This window comes from Vulpes lagopus, chromosome 21, assembly GCF_018345385.1.
Source record: "Vulpes lagopus strain Blue_001 chromosome 21, ASM1834538v1, whole genome shotgun sequence".
In the NCBI taxonomy this organism is placed as follows: domain Eukaryota; kingdom Metazoa; phylum Chordata; class Mammalia; order Carnivora; family Canidae; genus Vulpes; species Vulpes lagopus.
The window spans coordinates 13,983,315-13,996,671 of NC_054844.1; the positions used below are offsets into that span (position 1 = coordinate 13,983,315).

The window sequence follows — 13,357 nt, forward strand, 5'->3', positions numbered from 1 at the left end:
TCATGGCGCAGAACCTCAGTAATTGACGCTTCTTTAGACCAATAGAAAGAAAAACCTAGCGGGTCGGGTAGGTGATTGGCTGATGAGAGTCCTACTTTGCCTCTCCGACCGAGACGATTCGACTTAACTTCCGGAAGCTCTTGTTACTGCTGTGCAGGTTACCGGCCTTTTCGGGGTGGGGTGCTGTTTTGCGGTCAGTCGGCTGGACTTGTTAGTTTTTTTTTGTTTTTGTTTTTGTTTTTTTTTTTCATGATGTAAGCAAGTGCGGTCTCTTGAGAGTGTCTGTGTGAAAACGGATCCCTGAATAACATTTGCTAGTGTTCCTGTTGCGCTTTGCTACCATCACGGCCGTTCCCAAGTTTATAGGCACAACAGAACGTTTGTAGACCTGAGCGAATGAATCGTCAGTGCCCGTGTGAAAGTCCCAGATTGTTCGTAAACGATAGATTAACCTCCGGTAATCTACAATAAGGTTTTTGTTTTTTGTTTTCTTGTTTTTTTTGTTTGTTTGTTTTTGAGGTGGAAATGGGATACGTGTGCAAGTTTTAAATTTACGAGTGACGAGGCTGATGGGTACTGGCTTCTGCCTTTCGGTCTGTACACCAGCTAGGAGTCCTTTATGAGATCACTGTACCTATGTGCAGATTATCACTTAGGTGCAGTCTTGGTCCTCTTCCTTCTGTCCACGACTCTTACCCCCCCCCCCCACCTCTTCCCCTTAAGGGTAAGTTTAAACACTTAACAAACTTGACTTCTAAGAGATACCCTTTGTTATCACTGATCTTAATATCCCTTATAGGAAAATATGGGAGGTCTGCAGAGGTCAGTTCTTAACTATCCATTATAAACACTCCAAACTATCGAAGGAGATAACACATTGGTTTTTAACAGCAGAATATTTACATGGTGCGCTTAAACGTTTATAATCAGTTCCTTACCTACAGTAGCCTTTGTCTTAGCAAATTCTTGATTTGGTTTTAGGCCGAATCTTGAGTCCCAGAAAGAGCAATAACATGGTCTTGTAGTTTAGGAGTTGTAAGTTAGGTAATAAAAAAAAATAAATAAAAAAAAAAATTAAACTTAATTTTGAAGGTGAACTACTTTAGTTTTCCGACTAATTTTGAGAAGCAGTGACAGAAGAGAAAAATGAAGAGTACATCTGAAAAGTTGGTCTTTCATCTAGATTTTTAATTGTTGAGATACACTGAGCTTTTAAAACTTCGAGACATTTTTTGTACTTGGATGCAAGAATCAGCTATAACAAACACATTCTTGCACCAGCAACTTATTAATGATTTTGTAAGTAGAAGCTAAGAGTCACAAAGGGAAGTTATTAGTTGGTGAAGGATTTAGAAAACACTTGTGTGTGCAGATATTAGCTGAACCATTAGGCCTCCTTAGCCTCTGGATTTTTCTGAAATCAGGTAATTAATGAAATGGGCCACCTGAAGTTTTATGAAGCAGAAACAGCTTCCTTCATTCTGCTGTTGTAGAAAATGAAATGTCATTTTTCTGAAAACTCGTAAGGTAATAAATTACGGCTCTCCTTTAAATGGCAAATTCCTAAAAGAGTAACAACTTCTCCCTGTATCCTAAACACATTTTATGCACGTGTAGATGGGATTTGCATGTTTGTTTTTTTTTCAATGTCCCAGAGTGTTCAAACATTCACATGAGGGTTATCTAATCATCGCACCACAGTTGGCCAGGGTTGATTGCAATGACAGAAACAGAACCTTTATCTTTTTAGTTTTAACTTTTATCTCTTAAAAAATCCATTCAAATTTATAAGGTGTAATTAGTAGAAGTTACAGAACCATTGTGTCCTTTTATCACTGAAGTAAATTGTTACAACCCGTATGTCAGTGTCTCCTAGTTTATTAAAAATTAGCCTTAAAAACTGAGGGTCAAAATTATGGTAGTATTTCTATTTCACTCAAAGTCCACAGTTAGTGTCTAGGCAGAAGTTACTAAGTACATCCCCTTAGTACTAAATGATGTCTGAAGCTAGTGGTAGAAATAAAACTCTCCTCATTCAACTTAAATTTTAATGATTTGGGGAGTTAGAAAAGGGAAAGGTAACCCCCACACCCATAGCATTTAACCTAAAGTTGATCTGGTAGAGCAAAGTAAGAAGCATCCTGGGATGTAATCTTTTACCTCTAGCACCAACCAATGTAGGCATTTGTTGTTGATACAGAACTCTGGAGTCATCTAATTTTAGCATCTCTTAAAACATCTTTCCAAGTTGTTAACTGTATTTCTGTCCATGTTGGAAACATACAGAAAATGAACCTAATCAAAGGAGCAAAACACTATATTGAGAAGTAGAAAAATATTCCAGGGGCACAGTGGCTGTTCATTTCATTTGCTGTTTCACTGTGTTGGTGACCTCAGTAATGGCATGATGATATTTTTCTGAAGCTGACTTGAATTCCACCAGATGCGTCTCATAACTTTTAATGGCTGCTTGAAGCTGTGTTTTCTCCACTGCTCCCAGGATGGCACGGAATATCATATCTATGCCAAGGCCAAGAACAGCAACTCCTATACTACCAAGGAGAGAAGCACCAATTTGAGCTAACACAGTGACCAACTTGTTAATGATGCCAGTTGTGACATTTGAGCCTACAAGTTTAACAGCGACTGCACTGGCTGCAGAAGTAGCTTCTCCCAGGATGACTGAAATGACCTTTTGTACTATTGCAATTTTCTCTGTTTCCTTTTCTTTAATATCTTGAAGTTTTCTGTAGAGGGTTGGCTCTAGTTTATCTTTTAGGGCTTCATCAACCTTTTGCAATTCCTTTTGGATTTTCATCATGGCTTGGATGATGATATCACAGTTTTCTTTGATGGTCCCATCTCTTTTCATCTCAATGGAGGCCAGCTTGCACCCCAAGTGCATGTTTAAAACCCCAATCAGCTTATTGGTGGCATGGAAGCTATCAGATAGGCAATCAAGTAGCTGCTGGTGAAGACGGTTTACTTCTTGCCTTCTCCGTGGGTTTTCTGGATAGAAGAAGTCACTCTGAGCCATATTTCAGATACAGTCTCTGAAAAATAAAGTCGTAAATCCTCACTAAAAATTTTGAAAAATGTCTGCTGTCTGTGTGCATTTGGCCATGAATCTTACTTTACAAGTGGAAAAATAGCACTGTGCTAAGGAATTCCTCAGAAAATTCAACAGGTTCTTCAAAACAGTTTTTATGAAACTTAGTTTATATAAATATGGGTAACAATGCAACCTCCTGATGCATTAATTAAGGCACTAATTTTTTGTGGTTGAGAGAAATCCTGGCTAGGAAACATATGTGTTTATCAAGCATCTGATTAATAATAAATAAATATGATTATTTCCAAGTCATATTTAATAAGGTTTGATATAGACTGCAGTTTGATACGGTTAGCTCTTGATTACCAATACTCCTTAATTTTCCCAAACCCTAGTCACCACACTGAATAGATCTACCAGATTGATTTCTCTAATATTTGGAGATAAATTAGTAGGGCCAGAAGAATATTAAGATCTCTGAGTTTACAGGGCTATTAATATCTAATTTTGCTTATATACTGTTATCTTTTTTTTTTTTTTTTTTTTTTTTTTTTATTTATTTATGATAGTCATACAGAGAGAGAGAGAGAGGCAGAGACACAGGCAGAGGGAGAAGCAGGCTCCATGCACCGGGAGCCCGATGTGGGATTCGATCCCGGGTCTCCAGGATCGCGCCCTGGGCCAAAGGCAGGCGCCAAACCGCTGCGCCACCCAGGGATCCCTATATACTGTTATCTTAATTTATAATATTCCAGTCACTCTATATGTCTACAGGCAAATTATTTGTTCTCTAAGCCTATGGACATTAAAGACAATATACATACTAGAATCTTTACAAAAAATTTTCATGTTAAGTGTATGTATTCAAAATTCTTTAGATTAAAATTCGCTTGGGGAGAGTGAGCATGGTGCAGGGGACAGTACAATTATAACTATCTGTGGTCTCCATTTGCAAAGCTTATAACTTAAATTATTTAGACTGGCTTATAATGCACTTGGGCACGATGGAGATTAGTTAGAATTAGCCTTAGTAAGAAGATGATGCCGTTTCAAGAAGGTATTAAAAAATAAGTAGCAAGAGTACACCATAGAATGAATACAACGAATCAGGTAGGAGCCTTCTTCTGTCTGTTCCACTGGCTCAGAGAAAAAAAGCACAAGCATCTTCTGAGTTTATTTGGGTAAAAAAGTTTGAGCCCTGGTAGAACAATGTCACAATATGCATACCTTGAATAGGCTTACTATGTGCCTGGCACTTTTATTTTTAAACTCTTGGGAGAAAAGAGAAAATGAAATCTGTGTGGGAGCTGGCACATTCTCTCGTAAACAACAACCTGATGAATTTGGCCCCTATCTATTCTGAGACCATGGCTGCTAGCCTAGATATGGGTACTCTCATAAGCATGGGATGAAAGAATGAAGATATTTTTCTCTCGTGAAACATGAAAATAGCCTATCCTCCAAGTCATAAAAAGATAAGTTGGAAATAGAAAGGGGAAACATTTTTTTTTTTAAATGGATTGGAAACATAATCATTTATGTTGTTCAGTTTAGAAAAATGCCTTGGTACCCCTGATAGGATAAACCTTATCATGGTCAGAAATTCATTTTATCTTTGATTCAGATCCAGCACACACACACACACACACACACACACACACATCCACATGTTACACAAATTTCCACAAAACAGTACTTAGAAAATACTTCAATTTCATTTAAAAAAATTGTTGAGGGTTTGTTAAATATTCCCCAGCTCACCTCCTTTGGGTTGCAAACTGCACAAATCTGAACTTTGATTTCTTTGTTTTTTCTTCCAGAAATTTTCTATTCAACTTTTTCTCTTTTTTTGACTCCTAGTTCTCAGATATTATCATGAAGTGAAAACTCCAGTTTCTGAGTTTGGAAGACCATCAGCAACATTCCAATTCAGATATTTAGGTGAGAGGAGTCTTTCTTAGCCTGAGAAAGTGTAAAATATCTCTAGCAGCTATCATCTGCTCTTATCTGAAGGCATAGCTTCCAGAAAAGGTATGTGGTTCTATTTGCCTAACAAAAGGAGAGATGAGCCTTCCTCCTGAATGAGGAGGTTGAATGCTTCCAAATGGTCAGTTTCTTCCCAGTTAACTCATTATTTTAACACACCTTGACAAATTAATCATAAAATAAAAAATCAGGATGCTATTTACTTGAAGAGAAAATATACCCAGATCCCACACAGATATAAAAACTCCATTTTCTTTTCCTTTTCTCCCCAGAGTTTAAATAAAATTAAATAAAACTAAATAGGTGAGATTTCTTATTTTTTTAGAAGAGTAATAATGGGACTTTTCTTCCCCAAATATTAAAACATTATAAAAATAATAGTTAGTATTGTATAGGTACAAGAGTAGATGGAATCATGGAACAAGATAGTTCTGAAAACAGACCCTTCTATACATTTAATACATAATGAACATAGACTCTCAAATTGATAATAATTGAAATTATTGTTCTATAGATGTTCTTGGCATAATGGGCTAGTTTTGGGGGTGAAAAATTAATTTTAAGAAGTTAGTGTAATGTCTGTAAAAAAATGATAAAACAGCCAGAAGTGGATAATTTTCAAATGTCTATATGGAGGAGGGCTTTATAAGTTTAAACCCAAAGGAAAAAAGTCACACAAAATTTGACTAACAAAGATGACCATACCATGTAAAAAGAACTAAAAAGAAATTGGGAATGGTACACAAAAAATGAAGTATGAATTTCTAAAGACTATTGATATCAATAAGAAAAACAGTAGTTTTCTAATAGCTAAATGAGCAAACAACTCCAGACAATAAAAGAATAGTAGCTAATTAAATTGATGAAAAGACTTCAATCAAAGATCACAAATCAAAGACCCAGCCCTTTTTCAATTATATTTTCTTTCTTTTATATAACCAACCATGGCCTGACACATGTACTTTTATAGTCTTCTTCCCAGTTTCCAGATATCAATCTATAATTCTGTGCCAGTAACAAGTTTGAGTAAGACATCATGATGTGCTCTGAATTACGTTTCAAATCAATGAAAAAGGACTTTTATTTTTCTGAGTTGGACTTACCTTCCTAGCTCCTTTTCTCTTGGTGAAGGGCTTTGGGAAGATTCCTTATGCAAATAGATCTTTCAGCAGGCCTGCCACCTGATACTTTTCCAGTACTGAATACAGTTCAAAATTATTTCCATCGCAAGGATGAGATAAATGTTAGAGAATTAGGTGGGGGAGAGGTAGGATTTGAAGGTGAAACTAATGAATTATTTTTGGACAGGTGAAATTTGAAGAGCCTGGTGATGGAAACAGTTTAATAATTAAGTAACAATCTATCTAATGGACTAGTTCCTTACTGTGTATTAGATAACATGCTGGGCTCTCTGGAGCACACAAAAATGAAAAGGACATCGTCCCTGCTTTTATGGCATTTTTAATCTAGTTAGGTAGTCAAGACAGACTTAAAATGACATGATGAGTTGAAAGTAAAATGTCCTTTGAAATTATAAGGTTGGTGGTTGATTTGTGCAAATTCAAATTTCAAACAACCCGCAAGTTAACATGTATTAACACTAGGGCCATATGGAAACATTCAGTCATCTGGGAAGGTTAATAACTTGTACCTTTACCAAATTGTTACTCTTAAATATGTACTTGATATTTATTTATTTATTTAAAAGATTTATTTATTTATTCATGACACAGAGAGAGGCAGAGGGAGAAGCAGGCTCCATGCGGGAAGCCCAACGGGGGACTCGATCCCAGGTCTCCAGGATCAGGCCCTAGGCTGAAGGTGGTGCTAAACCACTGAACCACCTGGGCTGCCCTGTACTTGATATTTAAATGAGAGGTTATATACCACGTGGAAAAAGTTAGCCATGTACTGCATTTCCATTATTGCCCATGACAATTTAGCTCTGACTCTCAAATTGCTTACTTCACTCAGCAAAACAAAAGCAATTAGTTGGAACCACCTTTCTTGAAGATCATAGCTGTTACCTACACAAGCCTCAAGTGATGTCTTACCAATAATATATAGTATTCACCTAAGAGGAGTTCTGGGCCATGTACTTTTCCTTATCTTACTACATTTTCAGGGATGACCTTTTAAATATCAACTTTAAAATTCAGTCTTTTAAAAATCATTTCTTTTGGGGCACCTGAGTGGCTCAGTTGGTTGAGCATCTGGCCATTAGTTTTGATTGAGGACATCATCTTCCATTCCTGAGACAGAGGCCTGTGTTGGGCTCCGAGCAGCTGGGAGTCTAACTGTTCCTCTCCCTCTGCTCCCCAACCCCCTCCATGAATAGATAAAATCTTAAAACAAAACAAAACAAAACAAAAACCAAGAATCTTTTTTCCGTGCCCAACACTGAGCTTGAACTCAAGATCTTGAGGTCAACAAGAGTCATGTGTTCTGCCAACTGCGCTAGCCAGGCACCCCTTACAAGTCACTTCAAAGTCACTTTATAAATGAATTTTAAGGATTGGCGCCTACAGGTAGCTAAATGGTATTCTCAATCCATTTCTTTCTTTCTTTTTTTTTTTAAGATTTTATTTATTCATTCATGAGAGACACAGAGAGATAGAGAGAGAGAGAGGCAGAGACACAGGCAGAGGGAGAAGCAGGCTCCATGCAGGGAGCCCGACGTGGGACTCGATCCCAGGTCTCCAGGATCAGGCCCTGGGCTGCAGGCGGCGCCAAACCGCTGCGCCACCGGGGTTGCCCTCTCAATCCATTTCTTACTACTTGCACCTTTTGTGTGGTAAATGTGATTTTTACATTATCACATGATAGTGTTCCCTCCCTGAAAAATTCGCTTTGCACAGTTACCATCCACTTCTGAACTGCAGAGTTTGTACTGTTATTTGGGTATTTTATTGCTATGGTTCATGAAGGTTCTCAAGAGCCCTAGGACGTGCTGACGGGGAATTGCTGGCCAGCAGGCGGCGCTCCTGTCCCTGGCATGTCTTTTTCACCCCAGCGGTTGCTGAAGCAGTTGTGCTTTCTTGTTGCTCTACTTGATTGTGGGTGCGTAAAATTTTCTTTGATGAGAGAGTTCTGTTGCCAAAAGGAAGTTTGGAAATCACCTGTATTTTGACTTGTTATTTCAATAAAAAAGAAACTTGTTAATGCCGATACCAGTGGTCAGCCTGGAAACGGAGATTGGAATGGAAACAGAGTAACTTCAGATAATAGATTCTTAACAAAATTAACCTTGTCAATATTGTTGCAACGAGAAGTCAACATTCTCGAGCGTCTAAGAAATAGTAGAAATATATTGATGATTGTATCTAAAAGTTAAAATTTATTTAGTGATACTATACAGTTATTTTAGATTTTTTGGGGAAAAATGCATTGATTATCACATATTTAAATGAAAAATTCTCAGGATACTTTTGCAAATAACAGTAGCTAAATGTCAAATGTTACAGAAATTTAAAGAGGGAAATACACTTGAGGTGTTTAGAGGAAGCTTCATGGAGAAAGTGACATGTGATCTGTGTTTTGATAGATGATAGAATTATAACATGAAGAAATTGAAAATAAAAGATTTGATTTAAAAAGTACTTTAAAGCACAAGATCAGTACAACTAATATATAAACGCTTGAAAAAAAAAGAAGGAAAAACACCCATAAACCTACCATCTTAATTTTTTTGGTTGTTCCTTTCTAAGGTTTGTTTAAATGTATATTTTTACAAAGTTGTAATAATAGTGTTAATAAAATTTTCATCTTATATTTATTTACTTAAACATATTTTCAGGTTCCTGGTTTTATAATAATTTTATTATACAAAGTATTCTATAAGATATCTACCATAATTTAATAAATACCTAATTGTTTCCCTATCATAATATTGTAGTGGGCATTTTAATAAACATTTCCCCCCCTCCTTTTCAATTATCTGGATTATTTCCTCAAGATAAATTTCCAGAAGAACTATATAATCATTGGGAATTGAAGTTTTTATTACTTTTGATACGTATTGCAAATTGCATTCCAAAAACTTTTACACCATCATCAAAAATAAATTTTTGTAGCAAGGCACTATGTGTGTTTCAAAGCCAAAGACAGTTCTATTGAATACTGTTATTTTGGGAAGCACAAAGTTACATTTCAAAAAGAAGAGTTTTTGCTTTTGTAGAAATACATGGTGAATAGGTCAATGATGAAATGATACCCATGATCTCTGAGATTTGCTTCCAAAAAATCTGGGAGTATGGAGTAGGGTTAGGGAGGAAATAAGATCAACCTGTTGTCATAATTTTTGAAGCTGGGTTCTGGGTATATGACAGTTTATTATTTTATGATCTCCATTTTTATGTATTGTTGAGCTTTTCCCATAGTGACAATTAAAGAGAGACAAAGAAAACATGTCTCAGCCTCTAATGTTTAGTCATTAGTGCTCTCTGAGGTTTTAAGCTATTCTGTGCTGTCACTATTCTCACTATCCATGTTGGGTCCAGCTAGCCTGCAAAGTTCACTTATTTGGGAGTTTGGGGATAAAGAATAGATGAAACCAGAAACTTTTCAAAAGAAAATAACAGCTACTAACTAGTTCAGAGAGTCTTCTTTAATTTAAATCAAAACCCTGGCTTTTAATTAAAAAAACAAAAAGTTGATAATGATGTGATGACACTCTTTCTCATATACGTTCTTCTAAAGAAGATTCCTGACCTTGCCCTCAAGTAGATAACAGTCTATTTGGAGACAGGCGACATTTAAATGTAATGTAACTTATAAGGGAGCAGAAACACTATAAATTAGTGAGTCTCAGATTGCACATTTCTTTCACTGATGCTGAGTGCTTGTACTGATGTTAGAGACATAAGAAATGTTACAATCCATGTAAACAATACACAGGTGTCATTTTGTCCTTAATCCTTTCTAAATTTGATATCTTTACTGCTTCGTCTTCCCCTCTGACTTAATCAGTCATATAAGCTGTTAATTTTCTTCTTTATCTGGTGTCTTCAGAGAAATAAATAATTACAAGGAAGAGCCAGCAGACCCTCCTAAAACAAAGTCATTTTGTGACTTTATCACATTTATGGCTAGGATTGAAGATTAACATGTTACCTCAAATACCCTTTAATCCGGAGAAACAGAATTATCATATCAATACGAGTAGAAATATCCACATTGCTTACCTTGCCGTGTTTCTGAGTTCAGTAGTCCCAGCAGTTGGTTTAGGAGCATTGTTGAAGAGCTTTCTCATCTGGTTTCATCTGGGTGTTTCCATGGAATGTGATGACTTACAGCCTTTGCTAGTCTCTGCTGGGTCCCTCTGCCTGTCTGGTTTATAGAGTACTTCTGCATTCCTAGTTCTCAGAATTCTTCTGTTTCCTATATTAATATAAAATAAGTATGTATGAAACAGTCTAATTTGAAAAACTAATAACACGGTAAAACATTTAATTTTCTGTTCTTTCATGGACGTTAATTGTTGAAAAGTGCTGTACAACTGAGCTAATTCAGTTCAGCGGAGAAGATGGCTCTTTGATTGCAGCTCTCAGCTTCTGGCATTCTGTCTTGTTAGCTATTCCAGATATTAAGTTTCCTTCTAGTCTCTATTGCATTTATACTACATCTGTTGCTGATGCCTTTGTTTACGTTCTTGAAAGAGCTAGAAATCCAGATTATTTGTAGCCAAATGCAGTTTTTGTGTGTGTGCTCTTCTTTCCTGGCTAGTTCTTCTCTTTATCACCGTCTCTTATTGTGTTGGTGATTGCCCTGACAATAGGAATGCCTTATAGATCAACTTCTTTCTCTTAAAGCTTAGAGTCTTCCATGCTTCTCCTTCTCGATTCTGTTCTCATCCCCATTGTTTCATCTACAGCGGGGACATCTCAGAAGCAGGAAGATCACCCAGTCCCCATAAAACTTTAATGGAAAAAACACAAACGTTTTAGAATTGGACAGTCCTTATTTTGTGTACCCCCAAAATAATCACTCTCTAGCCATGTAGCCCTGGGAAAGTCTCTTAATCTCATTTTTTTAATTGATGTGATATATTAGTTTGTAATTTATGGATTTGTCATATGGATCAACTGAGATAATGCATGTAAAGCATTTGAGATAGTGCTTAATATATGGCAAAAACTTACTGAATGGTAGCCATTCTTCTTACATTAATAACAGTAATTTCTATTGTTAATGGGTGAGTAGAGGATTCAGAACGGGGACATCAGCTAGGAGGTGTGTAAAATCTAAAGTTCTCTATAGTTTTATTTTATTTTTTAAAGATTTATTTATGATAGACATAGAGAAAGAGAGAGAGAGAGGCAGAGACACAGGAGGAGGGAGAAGCAGGCTCCATGCCGGGAGCCCGACGTGGGACTTGATCCTGGAACTCCAGGATCGCACCCTGGGTCAAAGGCAGGCGCCAAACCGCTGAGCCACCCAGGGATCCCCTGCTCTATAGTTTTAAAGGAGGACCAAGCGGGGTGTTACTTTACTTTGGCCCAGTGTGTCATTTTGCAATTGACATATTTTGGGCTTACTGTGTATGGGCACAGAGGAAAAAAGGGAAGAAGAGTGTGTGGATGGATAAGTAGGATTTCAATAGGTGTGTAGGTAGTAGGGCAGGGAAGAGTTAATGCAGGTGGAGGGGATACTGTGAACAAAGGAGCTAATGTTGTAGAGCATTTTCAGGGAACAAAATTAATCCACTATGCTAGTGGCCCAGGATATATGTGAATGCAGTGAAGGGAAGGGGACTAGTGGAAAATTAAGAGCAGTTTGTAGATTACCTTAAATGCCATGCCAGGAAATTGTATTTTATTCTCTAGGCAACACTAAATCTTTGGAGGTTTTGTTTTTCAAACAAAATACATCTGCTGGTCAGACTATGCCTGCAGATTGCTAGTTCGGGATCCCTGGATCAATGTTTATAATCCTATCTTTTTGTATCTCCCCCAGAATTCTACTTGTCAACATTGGTTAGAGACGTCAACACTCTCCTCTATAGCAGAAGAGGGTGAGTTACAGTGAAAGTACAGACACATTCTTAGGCAAGACAGAGATCTTGGGAGTCTGCATGAGATGGCCTTGATCATCTTGAAGTGTTGTATTCTATCCTTTTGGTCTGCTGTTACCCACCTTTCGGAGTTATCTGAGAATTACTTTATATATTCTGTTCAGGATTTTTCGTTGTACTCAGTGTGCTTGCTCTATCTTAACAGGAACCAGAGCCTTTCTATGTAAGTTTTAAGCCTTATACAATCTTTTCCACCAGATTGGATAGTTATTTAGGGTGATACCTAAGAAAATATCAGCATATCCAACTGAGAATCCAGTACCATCCAAAATCTGATATGTGGCTTAAATTCTTTGAAACATCCCTATTCTGTCTTTTAGTTATTTTTGTTGTTATTTTTATTAAAGCACAGGATCGTTTCTGCTTTATAGCCTGTGTGGCTTTCCTACCCTTGACAGTAGTTAATTTCGCAGTTAGATTATACTGTCAATCTCTTTATGGCTGACAAATATAATTTAAGTTTTCATCTTTATTACTACTTTATTTTGCAGTACTGAAACATTTTTGTTGGAGAAATGTCTTCAGAATCAGAAGAGGATAAAGAGAGGCTGGTTCAAGCTGCCAAAACATTTTTCCTTCACATGCAAGATCTTGCTGCCTTCACTAACATGCTTATTGAATTGTTTAACAGCACTATGAATACTCAGATCCAGTCCATGACTGTGAAAGAAGATGATAATGCCAAGGATGTCTTTGAACAAATGTTCAAAATTTTTAAAGAGATGCAATCTGTAGTGGAGACAAAGTATGACCAAATGCAAAAGGAACCTTTATATTCCAAGATTGCAACAGCTGTTTGCTCTATGGTTGAGAATACCACCAATGTAAAGGAGTTGCAGCAGTCAGCTAAAGAAGTGTTCAAAACCGTTCAAACACCAGTCATTGTCTCTGCATTGAATAGTAGTAACATCCTTGGGATTTTGGAATCTTCTCTTTCACTCTTGATGAAATATCCCGTCATGAATCTTCAGTTAGGTGACCTCTATAGAAAAGACATCAAAGAGCAATCAGATGCCAACACATCCAAGAAAAAAACAAGTCCGGGTCCATCCAAAATTGGTACAATAGACATCTTGAAAAAATTGCAGGATGCGCTAGAAACTGAGGATTCCAAGAATACCATCAAGTCAATCGCAGTTCAGTTGGAGGAAGTTGTCAAAACAATAGCGCCAATCTTAGAAGTCCTCCAAAAAGCCATAAATACTATGGAAACCAAGGTTTCTCTGCCCAAGAAAGCCAATTACTAG

The 13,357-nt window shown here is 37.0% G+C and overlaps 2 protein-coding genes across 2 annotated transcripts; one reads left to right on the forward strand and one right to left on the reverse strand.

Moving 5' to 3' along the window:
• Positions 1-167: 167 nt before the first annotated feature.
• SMCO3 (single-pass membrane protein with coiled-coil domains 3) lies at positions 168-10,357 on the reverse strand. Its single transcript, XM_041736966.1, has 2 exons — positions 10,222-10,357; positions 168-3,053 (listed from the first exon to the last, which is right to left on the reverse strand). Exon 2 carries the CDS (start codon positions 3,035-3,037, stop codon positions 2,360-2,362), a length of 678 nt encoding a protein of 225 aa, XP_041592900.1. The 5' UTR covers positions 3,038-3,053; positions 10,222-10,357; the 3' UTR covers positions 168-2,359.
• A 1,319-nt stretch (positions 10,358-11,676) lies between these two features.
• Positions 11,677-13,357, forward strand: C21H12orf60 (chromosome 21 C12orf60 homolog). Its single transcript, XM_041736441.1, has 2 exons — positions 11,677-12,050; positions 12,602-13,357. The coding sequence occupies exon 2, from the start codon at positions 12,626-12,628 to the stop codon at positions 13,355-13,357; it is 732 nt and encodes a 243-aa protein (XP_041592375.1). The 5' UTR covers positions 11,677-12,050; positions 12,602-12,625.